The sequence below is a fragment of the Paramisgurnus dabryanus genome, chromosome 5, assembly GCF_030506205.2.
Source record: "Paramisgurnus dabryanus chromosome 5, PD_genome_1.1, whole genome shotgun sequence".
Lineage (NCBI taxonomy): Eukaryota > Metazoa > Chordata > Actinopteri > Cypriniformes > Cobitidae > Paramisgurnus > Paramisgurnus dabryanus.
Window position 1 is genome coordinate 27,455,970 of NC_133341.1, and position 23,688 is coordinate 27,479,657.

A 23,688-nucleotide genomic window follows, 5' to 3' on the forward strand; every position below is an offset into this window, starting at 1 on the left:
ATTAATGTTTGTAGACAGTAGGCTATGTAGATATTGTTAGCACCGTTAAAAAACTGACATCATCCCGCCCACGAATTGGTGCACGTCGAGTGGGTGAACTTGTGTGTGTGTGTTTGAGCAGTCATTTGCCATTGAGAACGACAAGGTGGCTAACCGCTATGCTAATTAGTTTGCAGCGTGGTTTCTCCTGCAAAGCCAGTGACCAGCTACCGTACTTTTCGAAAGTTAAAAGAAATATTTAACGACTTTATTTTACAATTCTACATGAACTTACTAAGTAATAGTGTTTTGCCAAACTAAAAGTGTTTTGCCTAACTAACCAAGACCGGGCCTTACCGACCCGTCTTTTCCCACGAGCCTAACGTACTCCCAAGTCTCTTATCACTTTCCCAAGATACGGTCCGGACCTCCCGCTAGCTTCTAGCAATTAGCATGCTGTCCACAAACAATATACATCCCTGCCGGGTCTTAATTTCTGTAATATGCGAAAATAATGCATTTGAAAATTTCGGCAATATGTTAGCGTTGTCCAGGGCAAAATGAGTGTATTGTTGAGGCTGCTACATCACAATTTACTCTGGAATCATTATGTGTCATGAGTTTCTTCTCCTGGAATGTACTTATTAGTGATACTTTTATGCTTGATTTGTCTGTTGGCAATACATAAACCGTTAATAATAATATATAATATATAAAATAATAATACAGTCTGCACTGCTCGCGATAACATTGCGCATGTGCACATGACGTTAGTAATGGGGCGTGGCCAAAGGAGCAGGATCTCATAAATAAGTATCTCAAAACGGCACAATCTGAGATGCACTGAAACAGAAGCAACTAGAGATGGGTAACAATCTTTTCCTACAAGCTATTTCGAGCAAACAACTTTTGAAACATGCTTTATGGAACTCATACACCTATTTAACTTGTGGAAAAGCAGTCATAAGATGGGCACTTTAATGGGTTTTTTTTTAATAGTAATATAGCCATGTTTAAATAAAGGCTTTTTGTAACACTTTTTTAAATATAAAGAGTGCCTTGGATGCCCTTTTTTGATGTTTTGTATACCCTATACCAAAGGGCACCTTTAATTTTTTTCTAAAAATATCTTCTGCTTTTTCTGAGCACTTTGGATTTTTCCTTATTTCACCACTTTATAATATTTATAAAGAGCTTAATAATGAAACTGATCAGCCCATTTCTTACCTTGGCATCCGATTCGTCTGACTGTTAATGAAAATATGTGAGATGCATAATGGTAAACAAAAGGAAAAAAATATTAAAATAAATATCACTGACAGATGTGCACTAAAGATCTTTGCTAACACACACACGCACACACACACAGTCTTGTCTACACACCTCATTGCCTTCATCATCAGTGATGACCTAAGACGAAAATAACCAAAAGAAAAAAAACTTTGTGACCACTAATAAGTCTGGATACTAAAGAAAATGCTTTAAAAATTAAATAAACTCTCATAACAAATTCAAAATATTCATAGACTCGCATACACAATTGAGTTTTTCCTCAGACGGAGAGTTTAACTTGATTACAAATTTACTAGCCAAAAGGAAAGCAATAGTTTATACCGTCGTAGTGTTATTAAATATCTCCAAGCATCAACAGTACAAAAAATGCTTCTTTTAACCCTGTTTACTAGTTCATTTTGGACCCGATCCATAAAAACAAACACACACAACACACCTCCTCTTCATCGTCCTCCGGTTCCTCCTCATTTTCCAGCTGGGAGTGAAGGCAGATATTTGAGTTATAAAGTGGACTTAAGGACTGTCATAAAACACTATAGAGGAATGAACCATATGGTCTGCACTAAGGGGGTTCGACAGGGGTACTATCATCTAGTCAAACGGTTCAAATACAACACACACAGGGTTATAGTTCATCTCTTCACATACCCTCTCTTCCTCAGCAGTATACTACACAAAAAAACAGATATACGGTTAGTCCTGTTGGCAACTATTCTCCAGACCACACGCGTAAATACACACAGACAGACTAGTGTCAAAAAATGACATTATTGTGTCTTCCAGCAGATGATTCACCAGAACCTCCATGACTATTGATGAATTCATGACAGAAAATAGACATCCAGTTCCATGCCCACTATAAATACATCAAGTGCACAGAAAACCTCAGTGACAGCTGTGTAGGCCCATCTTCCTCCTAAACAAAACCATACGCTTCTTTCTCAGACTCTTATGACACGCTAGAGTATTTGAGTGATGGCATGCTAGCCAGGACCCAAATCTTGTAAGCTACCTCACCTCTGCGCTGTCTACATAAGCAGCTACCCTCCAAAGCAGCATCGTAATTTAAACGAATGCTTATAAGTGGCTGGTTTAAAGCAGCCTTTGAAGTAACATAAAATGATAATTATTCATATAGAAAAGCATGATATAGTGTGATGGTCATGGATTTCATAGCCATACCTCCAGTACAAAGGGAATGCCTGGATTAGTTTGAGAGATAATAATAATAATAAACTTATATAAACCTAATAATAATCGGTGCAAGATTATAAAAAGTCTGCAAAGTTTAGCAAAAGAGCACTTTTATTAACCCTTGTATTGTGTTCAATTTTTGTGTCGATTTTGATGGAGCGCATTGGATTCAATGCAATTCCCTAAATAATACATTATGAAAGAAGGAATTAGGTATGAACAGGACCATTCTAGTATCAGTATGTGTTACACATAACAAACACTTAATATCAAAAAGTATGCATTTAACCACTATTTTTAACTTGTTTGTTTTAACAAATGTTGAAAATAAACTGTTGTAACGTTTACTTTTAAAATTTACATGCAACATATTTTTTTTAACATACCCATGTTTAAAACATCCTAAATAAACAATTTAACTCATTCACCGCCTGCCTTTTTGAGAAAAGTTGCCCAACTGCATTTTGTGATTTTAACAAAGTTTCACAAAATTCCTTGCAGGAAAAATTATCTTCTATAAATATATAAACATACAAATTATATCAAATTAAAGAACACACCTTCTGCTTTCAAACAAACAAAAAACAAACAAACAAACAAAACAAAATGGGGAAAAAACGTTTCATTATATATTTACTTTTTCCACTTAATTTAACCACTGAAATATGGATATTTCTCTTCAAAAATACAACATTTTGAGCAAAAAGCTTAAAAAATTGCGTTTTTGTAAAGGAATTTATGTTAGAGATCAGACTCAGAATGACTATCAAACATAAAGGCAGTTAAAATAAATCATTAAATCTTTTTAACTTCTGTTTTTGATAAATTCGGTTTTACACTTTCACTTTGAAATTCGTCCAGAAAGGCATATTTATTAGTTAAATATTAACTCATAATTGACGAGATAACTCGTCAATGGCGGTGAATGAGTTAATATTCCTGTGAAATGAAATTGACCCACAAACATCAAAATTGTTACAAAATAATTTGGGTACACTATCATTGGACAACATATCAGCGTGTCCAAACTTGGCAAGCATGTTTATGTTCATGAATGAGGAAAAAGGCACAAAATTTCAAACAAACTATTTGGTTTAATCATTGTAAAAATTATGTCATGTGTGTTAATAAAAGAAATATTTATATTTAGTTTTTGTGTAATATTTTTGTGTAATATGATTTGCAGCATCCAGGTACCGTGTGTTTTAGTTTTGAGAATTTGTTATAACAAACCTGCAAATGTCGCGACTGGCCAATCAGAATCAAGCATTCCTACAACCGTGTAATGATACAGTATATCACGATCCACTGACCTGTTTGGCTCCCATAGATTCGAACATCTTCTCCAACATCACACGGATCTGCTGAACGTTATTCATCAACATACACGGCTGGAGTAGATACAGGAGAGAGAGAGAGAGCGAAATTAAACCTTATGTGACTCATCTTAGATTAGTTTTAACGCAGCAAAACATTTGTTTTAGTGAGCACTTACAGTCTTCTCTTTCTCACAGTAAGATGGGAAGCTCTTGGTGAGAGTAGCACAATACTGCATGAGCACTTTGGTGATGGTCTGATATGGGAAAGAAAAAAAAAAGTTTTACACCTGAACTTTACCATTTGGAAAGTCTACTGGTACACGGCGTACTGAGCTGGTGATCCGGAATGGCAGATAAATTAACTTGATGTTGCTGGAAATTAATGAATATTTCATGGGCAGATGCATTAAGCTCCTGAGCCGTCCCCCTAAATAGACCTCAATGTGCAAATTATCGCAAAACAAACAATAGAAACAGACAAAGATCATCACCATGGGAAATTCAATATATGGCTTACAGATAAAATAAAAAAAGTTTTTAATGTAAAATGGGCATAATATTTGCCCATTAAATTACAAGAAGTCTCATGTGTGCCTGGAAGTTTTAGCTCAAAATACCCCACAGATCATTTGTTAAAGCATGTCCAAAATGCCGCTATTTGAGGGGGAGCAAAAAATGCCACTTTGGAATCCATTTAGCTGATCTCTGTGTCTGGCGCTACCACTTTTAGCATAGCTTAGCATAATCCATTGACCATTAGGATCACCCTAAAAAAATATCCAAAGAGTTTCAATATTTTTCCTATTTAAAACTTGACTCATCTGTTGATACATCGTGTACTAAGACCAGAGATGGGACCAAGTCACACATGTGCAAGTCTCAAGTAAGTCTCAAGTCTGAATCTTCAAGTCTCAAGTAAGTCCCAAGTTTTTTTTTTCTTGGGCAAGTCAAGTCAAGTCGAGTCACAGGCTATGTCAAGTCAAGTCAAGTCCTGTAGTAGGTCAAGTCAAGTCCAAGTCAAGTCACCTTATTATTGTAATTTTACCTGCAGAATCTGATCTTAATAAAGATATATAGAATATAAAGATATAAAGAAATACTCATGTTCAGTAAAATACATCATGGAATTAAACAAAAATTGTAATCTCTTCCGTTCGCGCGCCTACATTTAAAATAACGAACTTGAGCATGCAAAAGACGCGATATGTAAAGCGGCCCTAATATTGTAGAATCCAGTCATTTTTCTGTGTGTGTGTGTGTGTGTGTGTGTGTGTGTGTGTGTGTGTGTGTGTGTGCAGGTGGCAAACTTAGAAAAAGTAGCCAAGTCTCGTACCGCTCAGATCAAGGGAAGTATTTAAAAAAAATAAATTAAACTTATTTTGACTACATTTGTCCCTAACTCGGTATGATGAGGGTTAATGGCTTTCTTAGCTGTTATTACATTAGCTAACTACAAACTAACTAACCAGATATTAACAAACTGACAAGCACTTACTGGGCAGAATGGCTCTTCAAATGACGAACGAAATTGGAGGTTGTCGTCTGGCTGCCCGTGATTTTAATGTTGCATGTCTTGCAACAGACTGTTCGTCTTTTGCCATCTTGTTGAAGCCGAAAGCGATGACCCTCGCTACCCCTTCGGGTGACATGTTGATATCTGATCTAAGTGGGCGTGGTGTGCGTAAGGTACGAGAGGGCATGGCGAATGATAGTGTCGTGATTCAGTCATGACATCACCATTCTCAGCCTGCGCTCCAACTGGGTCAACTTTATTTTTTAAAATAGTTAATATATTTTATATTCAAACTGAAAACATGATGTGATTAACACTCAAGTCATTCAAGTCATCGTGTCTCAAGTCAAGTCAAGTCCCGAGTCTTTAACTTCCAAGTCCGAGTCAAGTCTCAAATATTTTATTTTTTGTCAAGTCAAGTCACAAGTCACAAAAATAGCGACTCAAGTCGACTCGAGTCCAAGTCACCAAGTCACAAGTCCCAATGTCTGACTAAGACAGACAGAAAATTAAAAGTAGCGATTTTCTAGGCAGATATGGTCAGGAACTATACTTTCATTCTGGCGTAATAATCAAGGACTTTGCTGCTGTTACATGGCTGCAGCAGGCGTAGTGATATTACGCACTGCCCGAAAATAGTCCCCTGCTATTGAAATTAACCAAGGGGACTATTTTTGGGCAGTGGGTAATATCACTACGCCTGCTGCAGCCATGCTAAGCTATGCTAAAAGTGGTAGCGCCAGCCCTGGAGATCAGCTGAATGGATTCCAAAACAGTAAAAGTCAAATGTTTAACTCTAGGGGAGCTGGAAAATCAGCATATTTAAAAAAAAAGTGGAGTGTCCGGGACAATAGTATCATGCATTAGTGCTGCAACGTGTTAACAAACACATTTAGAAAAGCTTTTGGGTACAATTAACAAGTCAGTCAGTGGCCGTGGGTGGGGCTTTGTTAGTGTGACATCACATTAACAAGTAAATCTAAATAGCATGTCCAATGAGACTGCTTTGGTTTAATGAGGATTAAAAAAGAAGAAGTGGGAGGATTATTTTCATTTTGTGTGGGCAGTGTGTGAACATACACACCAAACATTTATACTAAACACCTTGCAAAAGAGGATTTTGCATAATATGTGCCCTTTAATAAAATGCAAACACATCTCAGCTTCTATCAAACCTGTGTGGGCTTCAACAAAGATTGCATATCAACAATCTATCTCTTCACTTTATGATCTTTATGCCTATATTTGCTGTTCTGTCTTTCAATAAACCAATAAACTTTATTTTGAATGGTACACCATTGAGTCTGCACCTTGGCAAAGCGTCGATTGTATTGGCCGACAACCACAGGATCAGGGCAGTCTAGTTTCTTGATAATCTCAAAGCTCTGGTTAAGCTGAGTGAAGATGTCCACGACCGAACAGGAGAACAGAGCGTGCTCAGATGTCTGCTGGAACTGTTGAAGACAAGAAATAAGATCAGTCTGAGATCAAGTGATTTCTTAAGGGCTTTACACTAGATCACTGTAATTTTGTACTGGCTGTTGAAGGTACAATATGTAAGATTTTTGCATAAAAATATTCAAAAACTACTAGCATCTACATTATCCCAATTGTTTTTAACAATATTTAAATCCAGAGAATTTGCAGTTTTAGCAATTAAAGGTACAATGTGGGACTTTAAGGGGCTGTTTACACTTGGTATTAAGATGTGTTTTCATCGATCGGATCACAAGTGGACGAGAGAGACACATTACGTTTACACCTGGTATTTAAACCTGTCTCTTTTGTCTACTTTCGACCCCTTCTGTCCTGAATACTGTGAGGGGACGGTCCGTGAGACGGTGGGCGAGTCTCTCTGCTGTCATTCAAACGTGAGCGGGAGTAATTATGAGTTTATATGGACGCAAACTAATATTATGTCGGAGTCCACTGCTTGTTTAGCAAGTAAACATGCTGCACAGTGTTTTGTACGTTTATATGTAAGAGCTTTCTCTGAATTTTCAGCGCAATTGATGAAATAGGATCGCGCAACTTTCACACGCTTTCAAAACGAAACTACGGAGATCAGACGCTTTAGTTTTATCAATGAAAGGCTAAAAATAGCACTGTTCACCGTACGTTCGCGCCAGAAGTCAAAAAAAGACATAAAACTTGTGTTTAATACCTCAGATTAGATAAATGGGCGGAGAGAAGGCGGTCGCGTGTGGCTGTTCGAACACATTCAACCACATTTGCGTTCCGCAACTCCAAAGCGATCCGATCGAAAGTGGTTTTGACTACCTCTGGATGTGGTTGAAAGTGGTCGAAAGTTTTGAACACCGTTTACACCTGGCATTAACGTCGTCCACTTGTGATCCGATCGACGAAAACGCATGTTAATGCCAAGCGTAAACAGCCTCTCAGAAGGAAGTCTTGACAGAAATGCAATATACTATATGATCAGATTGGAATTAACCTTTTTATCTACATACAGTGTGGGACCCCTTACATGGAAGTCACCCCCATGTTTCTACAGTAGCCCTAAATGGACAAACTGTTCTCCAGAGTGCCTTTCGTCCCTACATTGTCTCAGTCGACGACATGTTTGTATTCTGGCAGCTAGCGTATCTTCTCTTAGCGTTTCGAAATTGAAGTTGGTTTGCAATTCACAATCTCATCGCTAGGTGCCGCTAAAAAAACACACTGGACCTTTTACGTATTGTAACCGATTAAAAAAGCAATCCTTATGATAGTTTGATGTCATACGCTAATCAACCTGCGCAGTGCTGCATGCACACGTAGCAGTTTGTATGCGAAAATATGCAGAATGCGGTAGTAACATCTACCGTACATTGTTCTGTTGTGGCTTCTATCAAGCCACATTGTGGGGTAATGTTATAATGCAGTGGTTCTCAAACCTTTTCAGAGTGCGGCCCCCCTTGTGTACGGTGGCCCCCACTTGTGCCCTGTGTGGCCCCCAAAGAAAATGTATAACATAAAACATGCCAAAACATACGATTTTAATTAAACAAAATGTTTTAAAATATACAATGTAATGCTGTTGATTAGTAGCCTTATTTTTCTAAGGTTTAATTACACATTAATTTATCATAAATTAATGTATTTTTAAAAATGTCCTAAAACTGGGCTCCCTCGGCCCCCAGTTTGAGAACCACTGTTATAATGTAACGATTGTAAAATTTTATTTCAATACATCGATGGCTGTTGACAGTGAAGGTAAAGACTACAACTCCTAATCGTTCCACGCTCTTTAAAAGGGATAGTTCGGCCAAAAATGATATTAAACCCATGATTTACTCACCCCCAAGCTGTCCGAGTTGCATATGTCCATCGTTTTTCAGACAAACACATTTCCGGATATTTTAGAAATTGTTTTAGATCTTGTTGATTAAATGTAATGTTAGGGGTCCACCCATAGTCCACGACCTTCAAGTCCAAAAAAAGTGCGTCCATCCTTCACAAATTAAATCCAAACGGCTCCAGGATGATAAACAAAGGTCTTCTGAGGGTAATCCGCGCGGTGTTGTTGTAGAAATATCAATATTTAAAACTTTATTAACAAAAATAAATACCTTCCGGTAGCGCCGCCATCTTAGACTCCTCTGTATCCAGGAGAGAGTATTAGCGTAATGTACACACTTTTCTTAGTGACGTATGACAAATTCGGAGGGCGGGGGCACAGAGCAGCAGCAGAGTAGCCTCCGTAGGCTGCGTAAGCTCTCATCCTGAATGCGGACGCGACTAAGATGGCGGCGCTACCGGAAGGTATTTATTTACGTTAATAAAGTTTTAAATATGGATATTTCTACAACAACACCGCACGGATTACCCTCAGAAGACCTTTGTTTATCATCCTGGAGCCGTTTGGATTTAATTTGCGAAGGATGGACGCACTTTTTTTGGACTTGAAGGTCGTGGACTAAGGACGGACTCCGTAACATTACATTTAATCAACTGAAAGATCTAAAACAATTTCTAAAATATCCGAAAATGTGTTTGTCTGAAAAACGATGGACATATGCAACTCGGACAGCTTGGGGGTGAGTAAATCATGGGTTTAATATCATTTTTGGCCGAACTATCCCTTTAACAGCATCATCGAGATGTGGCTGTTGTTGTTTTTTAGTAACCTCTGATGGTGAAAATGACATACAGTGCCTTCAGTGCATCACAAGGTGGCTACTAGGGCAGACTGATCTGGTTGTAGGGCGTCATTGTTGGAAAAGCACGAGGACTTTCTGATTGGTGGTTGACAGTTGTTTACTTGCTCAGTGTACAGGTTTATAATCAGTCAGAAATTACATTTATAGGGCTGAGTTGATAATAAAAGTGCTAGAGGAAAAACTAATCACTGCATTTGTCAGCGCTCGTTAGCTTCAAATCTCTGAAAGATATTAAGAGTTTGTTTTGAGGCTATCAATAGCAAGAAACGAGAAAAAAAAAAATTGCAAGCAGTACCGTATGTTCTGTCTTGTTTTTGAAGTCCATACATTCCCCTACACTCTACAAAATGCTGGGTTATTTTCAACCCAGGATTGTCAGAAAGGGACAAGCCCAGCCTCTTGGGTTGTAATTTGATCTATGCACCCATAATGCTGTGTTGTTTAAAGCCATTGTTGGGTCAAATATATACATTTTCTGGGTTAGTTTAACGCAACAGCTGGGCTTGCCCCTTTTTGACCCAATGCTGGACATTGTAGGGATGACCCCAAAGAGTCGAAGCTTTAATGCTTTGATAGGAGAAGCCTGATTCGACTACCAATTTCACAGTTGTTGCAGATATGTTATGAAATAAGGATCATTTAATATTGGGTATATAAGGGTCACCTCATCTAATTTCACATATAACAGCTTTCTCCCAATAATATATATCCTTTTATGATAATGCTATGCAAATATTATGTGAAAAAGTTATTTAACCATTTGCGGCTTGCGTTTGGTTCCTCTGCATTGGCATTTTGTACACATTTTGTTCTGCACCTTGTTACCTGATTATTTAGTTTTTATTTATTATAATTGGATAGCTTTCTGTTGTTTCGATGTTGCTTGCTGGCAAATTCAATTTAGCCAAATGTGCTAGATGCTCTGCGCGTCATATTTAATATCATATTTAGGAGTTTATCAAACTAAACGATACAAATAGATTTTTTTGACAGGTATACATATTTAAAATGTATTTTAAACAGGGTGGTTATCTTGTTAAAAGTTGAGGTACAAAACTGGTAAGCTGTTTCTGAAATTTCTGTGATGACCAGAAAAATATCTGCACCGAGCCTTTATTTATGCCTGACACAATTGTCTCTCTTGTGATTTAATATTACGGTCAATGTGTACTTTCAAATGATAAAAATAAGATTCCTGAAACTAATTTTATATGAATCATCAGGTGTTTCTGTAAATAAAGTGAATACAGAGATGATCAAAGTGAAAGTAAGCAAGCAGTTATTTCTGTGCAAAATAAATAGTATAGTTCTATAAAATTATTAATTTCAGTATTTTTCTTGTTATAAATTAACATTTTAAGGAATTGTATAAAAGACTTGTTCAGTGGCAACCAATTGGAAGGCTGAAACCTCGGCTAGAAAGGATTCCAGAGAATGTATTCGAGCGTCAGAGCGTCCACTACATTTTTTCTATAGCATCATCAGAGGCGATTCTAGGATTTTCATTTAAGGGGGGCTCAGCCTCCCCAGTGAGAGTATAATAGAATATATATATATATATATATATATATATATATATATGATTGGTTGAAACGCGTTCTAAGCCGTGATAAAATACACTGGTAACCTCACGGTTCAGACCACATTACATAAGTATCACTGCGCCACTGTTGCTGCGTACTGATTTATGAAAATAAACACCACAGTCTTTAATCATATTTTTAATTTGTCTACAATTGCACAATTAATGGCGATATCCAGATGAATGTCAATAAATATTGTTGAGTCATCTCGTCGATAAAGAGAAAACGTTGTCTAAGGAGTTTATAAGTCAAGTTCATACGTCCGCTATTATCCACTGGGTGGCGATCTTACCCAACTTAAACACTGACGCATTCACTGAAAACACTGTGTAGTACTGCTCATGGCTCCGTCTGAATCTGATCTCTTACTAAAGTTCTTCACAAAAATGGAATTATCTACGCTTTAAATAAAAAAATTTGAAAGGTGATAAGAGATCAAATGAAGGTAGGATGAAATGTTTTTTTGTTTGTTTTTGTTTTAAAGCGGATGGTCTGTTCTTTCATTTGATATTTTATGTTTATATAAAGAAGATACTTTTCTGGAAGGCATTAAACTAAAACTGGGTGGCAACTTAAAAAAAAAAAACCCGCTGACGGGGAAAGAGTTCAGCATGCTTCCAAGCATATTTGATCATCACTTCAACAGTTGCACAATATAAATGTTAATGTATAAATTAGATGAATGGTGATTTATAAAATAAACACCACAGTCTTAAATCATATTTTCATTGTGTCTTTGCTGTGTCTGGGTTGGTTGGGAACTGCGCTCTGTTTCAGTCACACTTGATTCTGAGGAACTACTTTGTTTGGCGGAAGAGTAATATTTGTACTAATATAATTACAACTTATTTGTGTTTTATTTTATAAAATCCCGCTAACGTTATGCATATGAAGTAACCGTTTTATAAACGCAATAAACCCCTCGAAGCGTTGGGTTACCAGTGCATTTTATAACAGCTAAGGGGGTTTAGGCACTCCGCTTCGTGCCTAACAACGCCCCTTAGCTGTTATAAAATGCACTGGTAACCCACTGCTTCTCGGGGTTTATTGCTTTAATATATATATATATATATATATATATATATATATATATATATATATATATATATATATATATATATATATATATATATATATGTATATATATGTATATATATATTTATATATATTAGGTCCAGTGTTAGGGGTAACGCATTACAAGTAAGGTGCATTATGTAATAATATTACTTTTCGGAAGTAACGAGTAAAGTAACGCATTACTTTTTAAATGTACACATTAATATTTGAGTTACTTTTTAAAAACAGTAATGCAAGTTTAGTTTAATTAATTAGATAAAAAAATTATGTACTGAATTAAACTGAACGTAGTCACATTATACTCTATGCGTACACCCCTGTGTGGGAACAGTTTGAGTCAAAAACTGAGGTGGCAGGCCAGAGCTCAACATTTTTATGATGAAATATGCAATTTCTATACTTTTCAGTCATAAAAAACACCTGCAAGTCCTGAAAGAGATCAATCATCAGCCAAGAAAAAGTAACGCAAATGTAACTAAAAAGTAATGTAAGCATTACTTTCCATGAAAAGTAAATAACTTTCCACAACACTGGTAGGTCTATGGAGCGAGATATGCGTCTTTATTACATGCGATAAATTAAATGATCTGAGAGAAATAAAACTATTTGAAAGAAAAAGTTATCACACTGATAGCAAAGAAGCATTTCATTAGAAAAAAAAGAATATTTGAGAGAAAAAGTTTTCATACCAATAGCAAAAAATAATAATATTTGAGACAAAAAAAAAGTTTTGAGAGAAAGTATTTTCTCATGATAGAACATAAAAAATATACATTTGAAATTTTTAAAATTATTTCTGAGAAATAAAATCTCTCAAGAATATGTTTTTTGCTATTAGTGTGAAAACATTTTCTCTAAAAAAAAAGTGTTTCTATCAAAACTCTTTTCTTTGCTCTCGATGCAATTTCTTGCTCTCGTGTCAGGATTTTGCTTTCTCTGTGAAAATTGTGTCATGGGCGGGGCCACGTTCCTATTGGCCAGTCGGGTAAGCATCGTCTTGTCTTGGGAATCAAACTGAATCATTACACCGTTGTTCGGTTCACCTAGATAGATGCCGTCTCTGCTTTTAGTTGAGCACGGACACTCTAATGTTTGAGTAAGATGATGACACACAACTCGATGGATAGCTGGCTGACCAAGTTCACAGCACTGAAGATTAAACATTAAAAAATGAAATGGTACTCTTATTCATGAATGAATGTGTATTATATTATTAGCTTGCTAATCGCTAATTAGCCATCATGCTATAGGTGAATGTTTTGATTCACTCCTTATTTAGTGAGTAGTGATCTAGTTTCTACCTTTGCACTTGCTAGCCTCAAAGCACCTGAAGAGTAACTGCTTGTTCATCATATACATCCTCCTGTATAACTTTCAACCAACGTTAGTGTGCATGGAGGAAGTACACGCCTAGCTGCCGCAGCGCGGGGGGCCACACACGTCGGGGCTACGGTGACCACAGTCCCGATGTCGTACGTGCCAGTGGTGGTATATCATAACTTAAATGTGTTTTTTTGTTTTCATAAAAATATTAACATTGATACCATTATAATAAGATAGCTGCCTGCTATTGAAATCAGTGTGAACAGATGCACTCAGTCTCTCAATATCACAACTATGGTCATATTGAATACACAGCTATGACAATAAATAGGGCAACAAAGTAATAATAATAATAATAATAATTTGTTACACTTATTTAGCGCTTTTCTGCAACACTCAAAGCGCTTTACATATAAAAGGGAGAATCTCCTCAACCACCACCACAAAAAATAAGCTTTGGAGGAACTTGTGAGATGTGAACCATATTTTTATTAACTTATTAAATTAACAGATCCATAACTTAGTAATTATAGATTAAACATATGCTTTGATACTCAAAATAGTATTAGGGAAAAAATACTCGAGTCACACACGCATTTCAGTCAGTTCACATGGTTACACACCACACCTTTTATTTCTCACGCTGAGAAGACTTAACTTTTCCTGCTATATACAATTAATGGACGAGGCGCAGGAAGGTTCTCTGTCAAGTTCATAGCTGTCTCGAATTTTTCTTGCGCTCCTCTGATGTCATTCACTTGGACTTGATTTATTCAAAAACTCCCCAACTGCTTTGCAATAAGAAGCTTAAGCTTACCTGAAACTATAAGGAAAATAGACTATAGAGGCTTTCTGAAATGAATGAAAGGACAAGAGATGACTATTGGAGCATGTCAGACATACTTTTTTTATAAGTGTAATTCTTGTCACTTGTCACAATTTAACACATCAATAATGTGTTATGTTTGTAACAACACTGGGTGTGTTAATTTTAACACATTGTTTTGTGTTAAACTATTCAACACATGTGTTATTTCGTATTGATTTTGAGTTCATGTAAATAAAACACTAGATGTGTTGTCCTTATAAGAAAGATGTCTCAATTTAACACATTCGTTTTAAGAGTGTATGTAAAATACGGGACAAATCGCGTCCCGTATTGATTTGATACGCGTCATTTTGCCTGTTAATACGGGACGATTCCGTGTTTCACGGGACGGGTGGCATTGCCACCTTCCATGCACACTAACGTTGGTTGAAAGTTATACAGGAGGTTGTATATGATGAACAAGCAGTTACTCTTCAGGTGCTTTGAGGCTAGCAAGTGCAAAGGTAGAAACTAGATCACTACTCACTAAATAAGGAGTGAATCAAAACATTCATTTGGCATTTGCAAGTTTACCTAGCATGATGGCTAATTAGCGATTAGCAAGCTAATAATATAATACACATTCATTCATGAATAAGAGTACCATTTCATTTTTTAATGTTTAATCTTCAGTGCTGTGAACTTGCTCAGCCAGCTATCCATCGAGTTGTGTGTCATCATCTTACTCAAACATTAGAGTGTTCGTGCTCAACTAAAAGCAGAGACGGCATCTATCTAGGTGAACCGAACAACGGTGTAATGATTCAGTTTGATTCCCAAGACAAGACGATGCTTACCCGACTGGCCAATAGGAACGTGGCCCCGCCCATGACACAATTTTCACAGAGAAAGCAAAATCCTGACACGAGAGCAAGAAATTGCATCGAGAGCAAAGAAAAGAGTTTCGATAGAAACACTTTTTTTTTAGAGAAAATGTTTTCACACTAATAGCAAAAAACATATTCTTGAGAGATTTTATTTCTCAGAAATAATTTTAAAAAGTTCAAATGTATATTTTTTATGTTCTATCATGAGAAAATACTTTCTCTCAAAACTTTTTTTTGTCTCAAATATTATAATTTTTTGCTATTGGTATGAAAACTTTTTCTCTCAAATATTCTTTTTTTTCTAATGAAATGCTTCTTTGCTATCAGTGTGATAACTTTTTCTTTCAAATAGTTTTATTTCTCTCAGATCATTTAATTTATCGCATGTAATAAAGACGCATATCTCGCTCCATATAGGTCTATATAAAAATAGTGGCAGAGCTAAATAAATGGGATTGCAGGGGGTGACCAAGGCTACTTTACGGGGTCCATAGTCAATGAAAGAAATCTGGATGGATCTCATGATTAGATTACATTAGATAAATATTCCTATAGGCTAGTGCATGTAAACATAATGTAAGGCTGAATTTTAAACTTTTCTATTGCTCACAACTGATTTACTGTCTGGTTAATGAAACAAAAGGTCTCATGTTACTTTGTAATACTCCATAGCCTCTTTCACACAGGAATTCTGGTAAATTACCATGAATTTACCAGAATGAATTTACCAGTAAATACGTCTTTTTACCAGTAAGACATCATTCACACATCAGTATCAAAATACCGGTAAACTCAGAGAGAAAGCTGAAGTTACCTGTGGCCGGGCGAGCTCATTGTTGTATTTGTAAACAATGGCGGGTTACGACTTAATATCCACGGTCCGTATTTTGTTGTTTTTACATCCGTGGCAATGCAAACGCTGAGGGTCGCGAAGTTGCTCGTGACCAAACAACACTGAGTTACCCGTCAAACGGAACCTGCGTTTGCACATTATGCTTCACAGAGGGTGTAAGGACGTCGGCAATTAGATGGTAAGCTGTTTTAAACAACTTTGGTGAAGAAATGTGGAAGTTAACTTCAGGTGTGCTCGACTTTTAAGCATCGTGGGTGTGGAAACCTCCGTAAACAGTGCAGGGGTAAATGCGTCATCTGTATAAAACGTTATGATTGGCCTGAAGCTGTCAGCGCGGTCTGACGTGTTCTTCAACCCTGGTCCTCAAGGACCCCCTTCCAGAAAGTTTTAGATGTCTCCTTATTTAAAACACCCGAATTACCTGAATTAAGGAGACATCTAAAACATTCTGGAAGGGGGTCCTTGAGGACCAGGGTTGAAGAACACTGCCTTAAAGACACTTTTGGCAAAAAAGTAATTGAGCCTTTTAAAGAAAAATTTGGATTTATCTATGTCACAAAGTTATAGTTAGACAGATTTTCTCTTCTTGTTTTCTTATTTAGTTAACTTTAATGACAGAGACTTCAACAGGTAGGCCTGTAAGAGAAAAAGAAAACCCAATCTATAAGCATAGACTTTAATCAGTCCACAAAAAGACAAATACTATGCACCCTCTTTTAAAAATGTGCTGTGCTGCAGCACGTCGAAATAAACACGTCAATTAACAGGAAATACATTTTTTAAAAAGTAAGCGTATTAAATTTTGGACACCCCAGACACCCCTCTAGCTCCGCCACTTTATTGGAGTATTTCACTGTATTGCATAGATCGTCTGAACGTGCTGAAAGTCACAAAGGGGAAAGAGCTGAAGTCTGCCCTGCTGCCGTTTTAAAAGGAAATTTAAAGGTGGCTGAAGCGATCACAAATTCATCAGTTCAGTTTATGTAGCTAACATAGCTAAAGCCCCCCTAAAAATGGCCCCTGAGGGTCGTCGGCATGGCAACCAAAGCGTTTTTTGACGCTCTTGCCAGCGGAGGTGTAAACGTACAGTTAAACTTGAAAAATGCTGCCTGGCTCACAGTTTTCCAGTATTTTTTACTTTTTTATTTTGAAGATTCCTCAGCCCCGATGGCCACATGGAACAGAAAAGTGTCCATACTGAGAAATCTCGGTGAACATAGAAAACAATGTGGGTATTTTTCGCATGCTGTTTATTCCATACTAAAGATACGGACGTTTCGGACATACTGTACTATTCATTGTGATTTTTAGCCACAATATAGTATGTAAGTAAGAACATTTCAAAGTAGGAGGCAGGGACCTACTGTATTATTGTGCCTTTATTATTTTAAATTTACCTGCTGTTCGATTCAACAACAAGTTCCCACAATTTTAAACATTTTAGTAGTAACATTATAAGCCCATGATGTTACTCTAACAAATCAATATACAGCAACCAACCATTCATTTGACAAATGTCTTTCAATCTATTAGGTGACAGCAGGTAGGTCAAATATGAGAGATTAAAGCACACATAAAGGTTTTGGAGCATACCCCCTCTCTTTTATCCCTCTCAAGAGCTCCATGCATGAACTCCATTGACACTTCCTCATTCTCATCCAGCCACTGCAAAACAAATGGCACAAACCACCTACACAGAAAAAACAGGAGGACAAAAAAGCAGGAGAATACATGAAGATAGTTTAAACAACAAAGGAAATATCAGATATTCCAATGATCACTGTAGGTGATGATGGCGAGATGAAGAACAAGACAAAACTTTACCCAAGAATTGTTTGAAAGAGTTAAATAAGCAGCGTGACTCACGATGGGTACTCTGGGACGGTGTTGGAGAAGGCGGCCAGGTCGTGGACGTATTCGTTATAGAGCCATTTCACTTTGAAATGCAGATTCATGTAGTCGGCACTTTTGCACAGCCTGAGCTTCTCGTGCTCTGGGAAAACAACAGGCGTGAATCGGCATGTTTAACTTCGCTTTAGCCTCGCCAGAGTCGTGAGACCTTTATCAGCTTCTCATCCAAGGAAACATTCAGATGCAACATTTATTCCTCTACAAACTACTGAACATACTGCTTTTTTCGAAAGGGTCCAGCTGTACTTACTAAAGTAAGGGGATGCTAAAAATTATTAATACGTTTCTCACACACATACAGTATACACTACTTAACCATATGTCTTACCAGTGTAAAAATTAAGTCTGCGGATATTGAATGTGGCTGGTGCTAAGAACACAGGAGAAGGACGCAGACGAAAAAGAAGATATGAGAGACGAAGAGCACTTGAGAAAAAATGCAGGTGTGCAATGAATAGGGTGGATTTAAAAGAAAATGATGCTGAGATCAAAAGGGAAGACGTAATTTTGTCATTTAAGGGTCTCGATTCAATTTGCTTTGCAGATCTAAAGTGAAATCAGGGAGATCTATTCTGTAACTCTGATGAGGCCATGATAAAGCAGACACTTAAGACTAAAATGAATGCTTTGAATCTTTACAGGGGTCACATAATAAAGAACGAGATTCAAGACTTTTAAAATAAAACTTGAAAATGCACTGCGCTTCACTTAGTGCACCCAGACGTACTAACTGTATTAAGGTTGCAAAAATGAAATCGTGATGAAACAATGTCACAGTACATTTGACTTTTGACTATTCACATCTGTGTACATTTAAATTATATTTATATTTTCATTTTATGCAAACTGACTTACAGTTTTTATCAATTTGTGTGTTCCCTGGGATTGAACCCATGACCTTTGCATTGCTAAAGTAATCTATTAAGCAACAGGAACCATAGGGGTCAATAAAGGTATTGTACAACGCTCTACACATTGATCTACAGGAACACAAGGGGTCAAATAATGTACTGTACTAAATATTTTAATTATAACATTTAACCCTTACCATTCTTCCGACGTTTACGAGCGATGTGATCAAGAACTGAAGGCCAATTAATAAAGCAAGTGTGATGAAGATGATGTTAAGAAGAATAAATAAAAATAAATTGTGAAACACACAAAGGGGTGCGCGGGGCAAAAACTAACGTGGGGTTAGTTGTAACATGGACTGTTTACATGGTTACAAAAGGTTAAGCCTTTTGGTTTTACTGTATTTTGTTCACGCTGCCAAAATATGCTATCCCGCAAATTATTGAAAATGTATAATGTTTTTCCAGAGAGTTATTGATGAACGAGTGTTTTGGTGTCATGTAAGTAAATTTTTTCATCATATGTTTTTTTTCGGTTTCTAAGTTGGGTGTGTGAGATACCAAATCCAATGCTATGTCATATTAATCAGTGTCTTGTTGACTAAAACATAGCATCCTTTTGATATACGTCTGCAGCTCTTAGCAACTTTTTTGGTGGGCTTGAAAATATTTGGACCCAGCGGGGTTAATCTAACGCTTTGTTACAACTAACCCCTCAGCACTTATGATATGAAAACAGCTAACGTTAGCGTAATTCTTGCCGTTGTTTTAAATAGGCTACACACAAATGATTGCTGGCTGCCAACAAAATAAATGTGCCTGTCTTATCAAAAATCGTGTGTCAAATTTATTTGTATGCATTTATAATTGAACTATTGTTAGAAAAGGGCTGGATGAATGAATACAGTGTGGATACCTGCCTATTATAGACAGATATATAAACAATATCCACTTCAAGTATATAGACAATATAGTATTAAAATATTTGCCTGCAAACTTCATTTTTAGCAAGGGTTACAACTAACCCCCTGCCTGTTACAATTAACCCCACCTATGGGGTAAGTTGTAACATTTGCACTTCTGTCATGTTTGGTGTAATTGTCCAAGAACGGTAAGTTCTAGAAACAAACTTCAAATGTTTATTCGTAGCAGAGATGTGTATGTTGCTTGTATAAAAATATAATTAATCAAACTCAAATATTTTTTAATGATTGAGCCAAAACCAAAAAGCATTAGAATGTGCCCCGTTCTCCCCTACTTAAAACGCACAAACATCCATACCTTCCAGTGCATACTTCATATCCTGAGAAAAGAGTGTCCACATCACCTCAGCACTGACCTTCCCCACGTTCAGTTCCTGAGGAAACCTGTGTGAGATACAAAGAAGTTTAAACTTGCCAGCTCTATGTGCTTATACATAACATTGTGTGTTTGTGAGTGTCGACTGACTGATTTATTATAGGACTGTAAGAGTTTCTATCCTCTTCGATGATGGACACTATTAAGGTGATGAGTTTGGGCCAGAAGTCCAAGTTCTGGACGCTTGGTCCTGGTTCCTCTGCAGTGGCATTGTCTTCCTCTTTTTCTTCTGCTTTATCCTCATCATCTTCATCATCCTCTTCCTCCTTTTTTTCTTTAGGTTTCTGCTGCAGTGAAACAGCAAAGGGAACTTATGGGAAACAGCATAGTGGATCATTTGAGTTCAGGTGAAATTAGGCTACATATAAAACAGAAACTTAGCAACCAAGAACAGTGCGGTCTCGCCTTAGCTCCTTTAAAACTTAAATATTTATTGAAAAAGAACAGATGGGCATTGGTAAAATATTTAACTAACTTGTGCGGTGTCTCTATGGTAACAGATAAATGAGATAAAATAATTCTTATTTCACTCAATAGAAGCAGATGACTCACGCTGGGCCCTTTCAACTACCCATCACTCATTTACCCACAAAAGACCAGAAATTAATAAAGACATAATCTGATCTGAAGACATAATCTTTTAGAAATCTCTCAAATTGATTATACTGTCATCCAAACATCAGTAAAAACATCAATGTATGTGTATGTAAAGTACAAACATACAGTACAGTAGCGGCCAAAAGTGATGTCCAACTTTTTGACCAATTGACATCTTTGCTCTTTATTCAAATATTTAATTTAGGGCTGTCACAATTAGAGCTGCAACAACTTATCGATAAAATCAATTATGACATTCCTTGTCAAAGAATTTCATTATCGATTAGTTGGTCTGTGACGTCACATGCTCCTGCACGATCGTCAGGCAACATGAACACTCGTCGGGTGTTTCTTCATATAGCGCAAGCTGCCAGCTCAAAGTCAGTCAGTTTGAATTCATACAATGCAAGATGTGCGCTCAAAGTCAGGTGCTGTTTCTTAATACAGCGCAAGCTCACTTTTACTACATACAACGTGAGCTGCACATTTATTCAGGCAATCTTCTGACCAGCCGACCAGCTTGGTTAAAACCACGGAAGCAGAACAAAAAACGAACGCTTGTTAATAAAGGTGTAATATCCTTTATTAAGTGAATTTGTATATGTTTAATTGTTTTTGGGTTTTCATAAAAAAAGCATCTGGGGGAAATCCAGGTTTTTATTACTGTAACAACTTGTAAAATTAGTTAATTAATCTGTTAATATTTTGACATTTAAAAATGTTTTGCTTTATAAAAGCTGCACAAACTTTTTTATTTAAGGCTTAAAATATCTAAATAAAAAATATTATATTAGTAAAACTCTGTAGTAGTGTGTGGCTTTTGCACTTTTAAAAAGTACACTTCTACACGTGAATACCCTAATTCAGTGCCTTATTTAGCTAAAATACGTGAAAACATCTAATTAAGTAAATATTTATATTTTATCCGATTAGTTGATTAATCGGAAAAATAATCGACTGATTAATCGATTATGAAAATAATTGTTAGTTACACCCATAGTCACAATGATTAAATAATTGTCTCGTCGCGATTCTTTGACCCCATCGTGATGATTTCAGATCACCACAATGATCGCACATCTCTCTATTAAACACAAGGGGGAGCTGCAGCGCCTGTATAAACGAGACAGTATTAGATGGTGTTCCTTAACTGAGAATTTTTTTTACGAAACAAAGCACTCACGGTAATAACACAGACCAACCTAATAAATAAATAAATACCTTATCAGCATTTTGGCGTTTTCTTGTGGTCTTGTGAATAGTATGCCATATAGACCCGTTTGCCACTGAACCTGCATTAACAACGACAGTGGGGCTTCTGGCCTTAGTCAAACGGGTCGACATGTTTCATTTTCTTTTAAAGATCGGATGGTGGCCCATAGTTACCATAGATACCTTCGCAATGGACCCCCAATTTTCTAAATCCTCAGCCGTGGGTAACTTACTTATGCCGCAATAGTAAGCCTGTCTGGAACCAAGCTGATTTAAACCACATCACTGTGTGACACTTGCATTACGTATATATGTATATATATATATATATATCCCAAGGGTTTTTCCCTCGGCTAAAAAGTCTGGGGGGGGTTTCTCCTAGGGGGGTTTTCAACCCGGGTAGGCAGCTTTCTTAGGCTTAACTTAGCACCCTCTTATATACGTTACAATAGTAATACTCTCGCTTATAATGTTGATTCATAGCCGCAGCAAATTTAGCTGCTTATGCTATCGTGTATTATGTTGTGCTATCTGTCGATTTTCTGTGCTTTTAACTGTTTCTATTAATGTAAAGCTTCTTTGAAACAATTACCAATTGTGAAAAGCGCTATATAAATAAAATTGAATTGAAATGAATTAAATGTAACGCGATACATTGCAAAGCCATTCAATACAGTGGAAAAAAACAGCATTGAAAGAAATGCTGCAAAACTTTGATAAACAGCACGAACTGACAGGTAACACACACTTCCAAAACAGCAATTAAAAATTTTGGGAAGTGAAGGTTGCTTTTATTAAAGAATTTATTTTTTTGCAGCCACTACAGACATGTGGTCCAGTTCTAATATGACCTTAGTAGGATTGACTACTATTAAAGGCCTGTTCTGGTATAGTCAGTTTATTTTGATTGCATTTTTATTTTCAGTTATTTTCAGACACTTTATTGTGTTTATTTCTTATGAAGAATTTTCCTTTTTTGAAAGATATATTCATTAAATAATTACTTTTAAATGTGTTATGTGCATTAATATTTACTGCCAGGTAAAAAAAGTATGAGCATTAAATGTCAAAGGAGTAAAACAGACAATTAATTGTCATAACGTGCACAATTTATTAGACAATTAACCGAAATTCATAACTGTGACAGCCCTAATTTAATTAATATTTGCTAATTTATAAAGTCAAAACCCAGGATAATGACTACAAAATATTACCACAAAAGAGTATCAACAAATAAATTTGAGGATCACAATGGAAATAAGTCTAGGACTTTATTGTGTTTTTATCCTCGATTGTATATGATGTCTTTTGTGGTTATGCGTAAGACATGGTGGTTGATACAATAAAATAAAATTGTAATAACAGATAAAACCATAGTCTGTGTATGCTTTATTACCTGTGAGCTTTCCTGTGTCCTATTACACTGCAGTTTGTCTTTGTGCCACATTATTTTGTCCAGTTAATATCTTAAAAGTTTACTGTGTCCATCGTGTACCATACGCCTCATATTTTGACGATTTAATCTAACATAAGGGGGCCCTAAATGCTAATTTTTTGCAAATGCACATCAAATTTTAAAGTCTGTATTTACTTACAGGTTCCACAGCTGGTTGAAACTGTCTGTTGTACAGTTCTTGGCAGTTGTTAAAGATGTACTCATACGTTGAATTAAGGCACGCTTTTACGCAATCCCTGACCATGTGAGCCGCACGCGGAGGAGACTGCAATTCCAACACCTGAACACAGGGGGTGCCAGAGAAAAAAAT

At 36.6% G+C, this 23,688-nt stretch overlaps 1 protein-coding gene across 6 annotated transcripts in view; it reads right to left on the minus strand.

The window, feature by feature from the left end:
* Positions 1 to 23,688, minus strand: part of unc13ba (unc-13 homolog Ba (C. elegans)) — a 101,894-nt gene that overhangs the window by 25,637 nt on the left and 52,569 nt on the right. For all 6 annotated transcript variants that reach the window (XM_065250786.1, XM_065250785.2, XM_065250784.2 and 3 more), the window contains 8 exons: positions 23,518 to 23,658; positions 20,204 to 20,400; positions 20,036 to 20,121; positions 17,859 to 17,985; positions 17,586 to 17,682; positions 6,609 to 6,752; positions 3,962 to 4,039; positions 3,780 to 3,857 (listed from right to left, as the gene is read on the minus strand). In XM_065250786.1, coding sequence (XP_065106858.1) covers positions 3,780 to 3,857; positions 3,962 to 4,039; positions 6,609 to 6,752; positions 17,586 to 17,682; positions 17,859 to 17,985; positions 20,036 to 20,121; positions 20,204 to 20,400; positions 23,518 to 23,658 — 948 coding nt within the window. The remainder of the gene's footprint in view (positions 1 to 3,779; positions 3,858 to 3,961; positions 4,040 to 6,608; positions 6,753 to 17,585; positions 17,683 to 17,858; positions 17,986 to 20,035; positions 20,122 to 20,203; positions 20,401 to 23,517; positions 23,659 to 23,688) is intronic.